This window comes from Chiroxiphia lanceolata, chromosome 1 (genome assembly GCF_009829145.1).
Source record: "Chiroxiphia lanceolata isolate bChiLan1 chromosome 1, bChiLan1.pri, whole genome shotgun sequence".
Classification (NCBI taxonomy): domain Eukaryota; kingdom Metazoa; phylum Chordata; class Aves; order Passeriformes; family Pipridae; genus Chiroxiphia; species Chiroxiphia lanceolata.
The window spans coordinates 121,569,745-121,577,292 of record NC_045637.1 but is presented as its reverse complement, the minus strand read 5'-3'; the positions used below and the strand labels follow the sequence as shown (position 1 = coordinate 121,577,292).

The 7,548-nt window shown below is 48.2% G+C and overlaps 1 protein-coding gene and 1 long non-coding RNA gene across 2 annotated transcripts; both read right to left on the bottom strand.

Annotated features, from left to right (window-relative positions):
* Positions 1–217: 217 nt before the first annotated feature.
* LOC116790344 lies at positions 218–3,313 on the bottom strand. The gene is made up of 3 exons (XR_004358318.1): positions 3,161–3,313; positions 2,301–2,464; positions 218–1,156 (listed from the first exon to the last, which is right to left on the bottom strand). It is a non-coding gene; the product is annotated as an uncharacterized LOC116790344 (long non-coding RNA).
* Positions 3,314–3,562: 249 nt separating this feature from the next.
* HOXA10 (homeobox A10) lies at positions 3,563–7,295 on the bottom strand. Its single transcript, XM_032695186.1, has 2 exons — positions 6,404–7,295; positions 3,563–5,060 (listed from the first exon to the last, which is right to left on the bottom strand). Exons 1-2 carry the CDS (start codon positions 7,221–7,223, stop codon positions 4,786–4,788), a joined length of 1,095 nt encoding a protein of 364 aa, XP_032551077.1. The 5' UTR covers positions 7,224–7,295; the 3' UTR covers positions 3,563–4,785.
* Positions 7,296–7,548: the final 253 nt, after the last annotated feature.

Sequence of the window (7,548 nt, the reverse complement as noted above, 5' to 3'; positions counted from 1 at the left end):
TAATCCGAAATCTTACAGAGGTCCTATTTTAACAATGCTCTCTTCCCCATTCAGAATTACAAAGGTCCATAATGAAACTATTATCCCCCATTAGAGTTCAAAAATTACGGAGCAGTTGCAGGACCTCAATAAACAAGGGGCCCGTTATTTTCTAAAAATTTTAAAAATGCAAATAAAGCTCTCTGCTTCTTTTTTTTTTTTTTTTTTTTTGGCTATTGTATAGACCCTCCGTAATAGAAAAAAATAATTGTATTTCTTTCCTGGAAAGACGGAACTCCACGTCATTCGTATTTATTATTAAGAGTCAGCTGTGGTGAAATGTGATTGTAGAACTTCCTTTTTCCATTCAGAAAAAATAATCTTAGCTGCAGGAGTCCTGGATGTTTATACTCGAATTTGGGTTCTCAACTTCAGCAGCGGGTTTCATTTTTTTGGTTCCTCACCAAAACTAATAGCAAATGAATAACAATAACAGTAGCGTTTAAAAGAACGTGTCTGCATTTTTATTTCCCTGTAAAATTCTGTATTTGTTCACTGCCACCATCCAAAAGGAAGGACAGGGTGTACAGAAAGCAAGAGGCAAAATCTAGCAAATAATTAGACATTTTTCACGCGGTAACGTTGCTGAAAAAAACGCTGGGATATTCTCCTCTCTTTTTTTGCGCGGTTTTAGATCCATTTTCAACCAAAGTGCAGTTTTCACGCGAGTTACAAAGGCGAGTGGGCTTCGTACAGTTTGTGTTGCAAATGCCTTAAGGTTTTGGTGACTTATACCTTCGGAGGCAAAAGACCCCAAGCAGGGCAGAAACAGGCGTTCACGTAAAATTGCTATACGAAACCGGAATTCCCAGGACCGAAGTACTGATGGAGCCATCGTGTCTGAATAAAAATACTCCTCCATCCCGACATAACCGAATTAGCAGAGCTCCCACTCCTCTAGCTCTGACCCCCGGCTGCAACAGGAAGGATCCCATCGGTTTTCAAGCGAGAGACATCTGCAAACTCTGCTTCATTAGCTACGCACCACGGAGGCGCGGAGTATACTCGGGCGCGGGGCAGGAATCCGCGGGCGTTGGCGACCTCTCCTGAACGGGAAGTTCAGGATCGCTTTTCCCCAGGGTTTCCTGCCACTGCAGAGCTCTCTGAACCAGTGGTGCTATGAATGCACGGAGGGGTTTTGGCACAGTGAAGAGAAAAAATGATTCAAAATTTAGGGGAAGCTGTCCAAAGTCAAGATTAGGCGATTCAACTGGGAATCAAAAGGGCAGAGGCAACAAACGCCATACAGGCACGTACAGTCATAGGCACTGTAAATACTCTCCCCGAATGTACACAGCCCCAGCAGATAGCCCGTCAGACTCACAGTGTATGCAGAGACAGACACAAGCACTTAAATTTGGCTGCAATGCAGAGCTCTGCTCCTGCCCCGGCCGGGGACATCTGCTTCTCTAGGGATCGGTCTAGCTAAAATCTGCTATCCAAACTCTTTTGAGCCCCTGCAGCCCAACCTGGACTTTCCAAAAAGTTTATAGGTTTTACTATTGTTATTTTTTAAGGCAAAAATAATCACGACCCCTGAAATCTTAAATAGAAATAAATGCCCAAGGAGTGAGTTTTCGGTCCTTTCCCGCACCCTCCTTTCCGCCACGGAGGGTGCCCGGCTCCGCGGGTGCGCCGGCGCTGGCTGCCGGCGGAGGGCTCGGCGGGAGCCCGCCCATGGCCCGCGGTTGCGCTGCGGACACAAAAGGCGGCGGTGGTGGCGGCGGCAGCGGGCCCGGAGAGGTCGCTGTTGCCCGTTCCGCCTCCGCGGAGAGACCGCGCCGCAATCGTGATCGTAACCGAGGCCTTGCGGGCCGCGGGGCAGCCGGCGCCCCCGGGCAGCCCCCGGTGGAGCGGGCCCGACGGGCGGCGGCACAGAGCCGGCGGAGCTCTGTGACAGGCTTCGGCAGGCACCAGCCACCCCACCGCGGGGGACGAGAGCCGCCGGCGGGGCCGGTACCCCCGCCGCCAGCGGGTCCACCCGACCGCGGGCGCTGTGCTCCGGACCCTTGTTTTTGATGACGCGTGGAGCGGGGCCGGCAGATTTGAACTCTCCCCACCCCCTCCCCCAGGCACGCTTTCGGATCTCTTGTTTTTTAATAAATCCAGGCTGAAAAATAAAAACGTCCCTCCACCTCCCCCGACCCCCCGAGCTCGACCCACGCCGAGCGGAATGCAAAACGCACCTGACCTTGAATGCAGCCAACGAGATACATTAAAAACCCGCAAGCAGGCAGGGACTCGCTTAGAAGCTAGCTAACCTTGAAGAACTTGTCAAGCTTCCCCCCTCGGCTGCCGTGTTTATCTGAGGAATCAAAGGAGGCTCCGCTGCAGATGGGAAACAATGGCATTGGGACTTGACGCCTACAGTTCATTTCAGCGCTAAGATTTCTTCGGGTAGAATGGACCCTCGCACCAAGCATACCTGGTGATGATATCAACTGAAGTAATTAAGGCAGTTTCGTGCTGTAGAGATAAAGGTGGAGCCCCAACAACATGAAACTACCTAAACCACAGAGCAGTTCTCAGGCGCTAATTATTACTTTCCCCATTGCCGTGGTCCTTAACGCAAGGATCCCGCTACGAAAATAAAACCAGAAAAGTGACTAAAACCTCCCTCTCTCCCTCCCGCCCACCCCGCCGGCGCCCCTCCGCGCCCCCCCGGCCAGCCTCGGGTGGGTTAATGAAAACAAGAATAAAATATAATAACAACCACCCACACAAGCGCGCGCGGGCAGCTTTCGCCTTTCCATGCAGATGCAACCGGGGGAAAAAAAAAAAGGCCGTGCACGACAACGTTACATCATGAAAAGCTAACGGCTCCCAAGAAGCCCGGGTTCAAAGTCTGTCCCCCCCTCCTCCCGGCATACATATACCCTTGCAAGGAAGCATTAGCTGTCGCTTTTCTTCCAGCCTTCCTTTTGCCTTCCCATTGTGCAAGACTTTGTGCAAGCTAAACATGCAACAAGGAAGGGAGGATGCAAAAAAAAAAAAAAAAAAAAAAAAAGGCAGCTGGGTGAAATAAGTTCTTCCACATGCAGCCAGGTAGGGAATAGCCTTGTTTGGAGGGGCCCACTGGCAGGGAGACAAGACCTGGGTCCCCCCCTCCCCATGAGCTCACCTTTACGATTTCTTCTCAGCCCTGAGATAAAGCTAGAATTTTGTCAGCCTCTTCTGGAGTTAAAGATCTCCGCACACTTGTAGGTGTTCGATTAAAAAAAAAATTGTTTCCCTTCCCTCAAGAAATAGCAATTTGCTTCCTCAGTCTATGCAGCTCCTCAGTCAACTGAAACCACTCGTTCAAGACAGCAACAATCCAGATATACTAGCAAGTCATAAAACTGAACAAAAGCCGACAAACCTTAGAGCACCATCGCTATATGGCCCAGACAAATTACGACCGTCTAGGTAATATTTAAATAGATTCCTAAAGTAATTGCAGGGGGTTTAGGCAACTATTCCTGTTGTAAAAGTTCTCGAAGACATAAAGTAGAACCTGAGGATAAACAGTCACAAAAAGAGGTAAAATTAAAAGGATTCATTCCACGTTTTTTTATTCTTCTATGAGAACATAAACATCGTCTTTTTCACGCACAGCAGCATTACAATATTAATTTATTCCGATTTAAGGTAAGAACTAGATATAGCTAGAACTAACATTTATAATAACAATATAATGCATTTGCTTAAAACAGTATCGGCATTTAATAATAATAGACATTTATCCATATCTGTATTTATAGCTTTTCCCCTTCTTTCTTTTTTTTCTCTTTTTAAATTTTTTTTTTCACCCATATGTTTGACCCTTTAATGCATATAACTTCACAGTATAAAGGAAGACACGTTCTCCCTTGCAATCTCAGACTCTGGCTCAGAAAGTCCATCTCATGTTCAGGATATGTACTTTTCAGTGAAATTAGTGAGGAAAAAGTGACTCTTTCTTTCTCAAGGGGCAATTTCTGTGTGCTTGTCATGCGTTACCAATGGTAACATTATATATAGACACAAAAAAAATAACTAATTCCACATATTTAAGCAAAACTACATTAAGTAAATATCTACAACCAGCAAGAGAAATTCAGAGGTAAGAGTAATAATTTAGTCCATGAGCAAAACGAACTCTTTTATACCTTTAAAGAGAAGAGACTTCATTTTCCTGGCCAATTTTAAAGCTGTAATGATGACTTTTAAGGTAAAGCAAAAAAAAAAAATTTCTCTTAACACCCGTTCCCATGAAACCCTTTTAAAGCATGCCTGCATTTCATTATTGTAAGTCCTGCATTTCGAAGAAAAAAGGGGGAGGGGGAGAAAAGGAAAGGAGAGGAGGGAACCCAATATATAGAAATATGGCAAGGCTTAAATTCTTCATTGTGCAGCTACATATAGTCCAAGTTACAGCACTTATATTTTAAAAGAATGTATCTTTAACCAAGATTGTTTAGTTTTCAAAGAGACATATACAGGAAAACCTATTTGCAGCTTCTGAAATCGTATTTCTATGTTTCAAAGCTTAGAGGAACAAATCGGCCCGGAAGAAGGCTGAAGGAAGAGGGGAGGTTCACGCACGGCATTTTGTTCTTTAGTGTGGCTTTAGCCTACCCACCCCCTCACCCCCCAAAGTAGCTCTTAAGAGGTTAAGGACGTATTGAGAGTGTCTAAAATCGTTAATCCATACAGGTGCGGATGACTACAGCCTAGGAAAATGATACTGGCTCTTTAAACCATAAAGACGTGTTTATGGATTCATCAAGAGAAATTAAAGTTGGCTGTGAGCTCCCGAATCCTATTCTCTCTGTTCATTTTCTTCAGTTTCATTCTGCGATTCTGAAACCAGATTTTAACTTGTCTGTCTGTGAGGTGGACTGTGCGGCTGATCTCTAGGCGACGCTCACGAGTCAGGTACATATTGAATAGAAACTCCTTTTCCAGCTCGAGAGTTTGATGCTTGGTATAGGGGCATCGTTTCTTTCTGCCACTTTTTGCCGTGAGCCAGTTTGCTGCATTTTCTCCTTTTGAATTGCCTAGTTTTGAGAAAGTAAAAAATGGACGTTACTATCGAGTCAGAGGCAAGGAGCTGTGGGGGAGAGGGTGGAAGGAGCATCCATGTGGGCTCGCTCCGCCAGCTGCGGAGAGTTGGAATGTGGGGTATCCTTGTGGGAACCAAGAGCTTCGAAGTGGTTTCCCAAAGGCGCTGGATCTACCTCGGTAAAAACTGACACTGTTCAAAAACCTCCTGCCCTGGCGTGTAGTTCAACTCCGACACCCCAAAACAGGCTTCTATTCTCTCCCTGTTAGCCGCTCAGAGCCCACTGTTACCGGGGGCAGCTTGGTGAACGACCTGTACGCTGATTTCCAACTCCACCCCTGCCACCTGCTTCCAAAAAACCAAAGCCTGAGGATGCGAACTTTTTAAGCGTGCTATGGAGGTGGAAAACAAGGTGAGCTGGGGAGCCGAAGCCTCCCTGCCTTTCGGCCCTGCCTTTCCAGAATGCTTCACCGCGGCCCTCTCTTTTCCTTAGCATTTCAGAGAAAGAAAAAAAATACAATAATAATAAAAACGTTTCAAAGATGTTCCCCACTGGCTGGGAAAGAGGTAACACCAATCCCTTGGTGGCTCAGAGTTAGTGTTTTGGGGTTGGCTCTCTAGTAGTTTTTCTCTTTCTTTCATTTTTTTTTAATATTATTTTCCAACAGTGCGCTTGAAAGGAATAACAGGGCATCTGAAATGAGAATGGAGAGAAGCTCCTGAAAAGTCTGCCACCCGGGGAAGGGGAGTTATTTTTTGCCATGGGGGCGAAAGGGAAATAAATGAGGAAATGTATAAATAACAGCTCTGTTATCTAGTGTAGACGCTGAAGGATATTCGCGGTTGCATTCATCAGTCTAATTTGATAGCAGCTCATAGATGGCACATTTCAGCGCGGCTGTTACTTCGCAAAGCATTCTGGATCGTAAAATATAACTTACCGTGTTAATAGGTTTATTTATTGGCACTGCCTATTGCTTATTTTGGATGCTTCACAAACATCTCTGTTATCTGGTAGGCACCTTCACAACACAGGGGAAAAAGTGATCTTGTTATTTTATATGTTTAAGCAGCATGCAGGCTAAAGTTGCCCATTGCGGAGACTCTAAGGATTTTAAACTACAGGATGGACATTAATTTTTACGGCAACCCCATGCCCGAATATTACAAAGTTCAGAAGGTCAGTCTGAGCAGCGCTTCTTGGCAGCCCCGCGGGGCAGCTGGGATCCTCCTTTCGCATCGCGGTGCCACTATGATCCTCAACAGTTTTTTTTTTTTCTTTCTTTTTTCTTGCTTTTTAAATCATCACTACCGCCATTACCATCATCATTCGCTTACCTACGGGCTCTTTCTCGGGAGAAGCTTTGCTGCTCTCTGACGGAGCTGGAGAGAGCTCCTCTGCGGTGGAAGATGAAGCCTGAGTCTCGTCCTCCCTCTGGGAGACGCACGCCAAGGGGCTGGGGGAGCGTTCCTCGTCCTCTTTCCTCCCCGCGTCTGGGACAGGAGGTAAAGATGGAGGTGTCTGGAAGCGGCCGGGGGGCTGCGGAGGGAAGGGGGCAGCCCCGGCCGGCCCCGCGCCGTAGTTCTTGGAAGTGCCATAAGCCTGGGAGAGGCGGAAGTAGCCCGGGACGGGAACCCCGCCGCCGCTGCTGGCCGGGCTGACCTCGGCACTCAGCCGGGGGAAGGGAGCGAGGTCTGTGGCGCCCGAACCCTTGGGGCATTTCTCTGAGTCATAGAGGCAGTAGGAGCTCTCCTCCTTAATGCTTGGAGCGAAGGAGCACGAGGTGGCCTGCTGGCTCTCCGGCTCTTCCATGCGACAGGACCGGGGGGGGTCTAGCCACACTTCCATCCCTGACACGTAGGAGTGCGAGCTGGGGACCATGCTTTGAGAAGTACCTTCATTGCGTTTGCTCACAACGGGGAAAAGTCCGCAGCTTTGCAGCCCGTAGGACAGATCGGACGCCTGTGGCAGGTAGATACCACTGTTGGGATAGTAGCCGCCTCCGCCTCCGCCTCCGCCTCCTGCTCCCGCCGCTTCCCCTCTGCCCGAGCTGATCAGGGAGTCTACCAAAAAAGAGTTTGCAGCCGGGCTCTCGGAGCATGACATTGTTGTGGAATAATTTGGCGAAGGGAGCAGATAGCCCTTTCTGGCTGACATTTCTTGTGCAAAACATGCTGAATATGATGAGAGATACCCCCGCGCCACGGCAGGCTGCTGCAGCCAATGGAAGCCCGGGCCTCCCCAGCAACCCCTCCCCGTCTGGTTTCGTATGCACAGAGCTGCTCTCAGGTCGACCTCTGAATTTGGAAGATAGATGTATATTAATGTGTAATATGGATTTCCATACACACAGGCGCGCGCGCTTCGACCACATGGGCGAGCGCCTGCGCCCAGGCGGGAGCCGCGCTCCCGGGAAGGGGAAGGAGCGGGCTGTGCTGGTACTGGCTCCAAGTTTTGCTCCCCTCTTATCACACTCACCGCT

Bases quoted from the DNA above. Each gene is read 5' to 3' on its own strand.
- HOXA10 (XM_032695186.1), bottom strand. From the start codon at position 7,223: ATGTCAGCCAGAAAGGGCTATCTGCTCCCTTCGCCAAATTATTCCACA. The intron at 5,061-6,403 runs GTAAGCGAATGA...TCTCAAAACTAG, and splicing joins TCCCGAGAAAGAGCCCGTAG to GCAATTCAAAAGGAGAAAAT.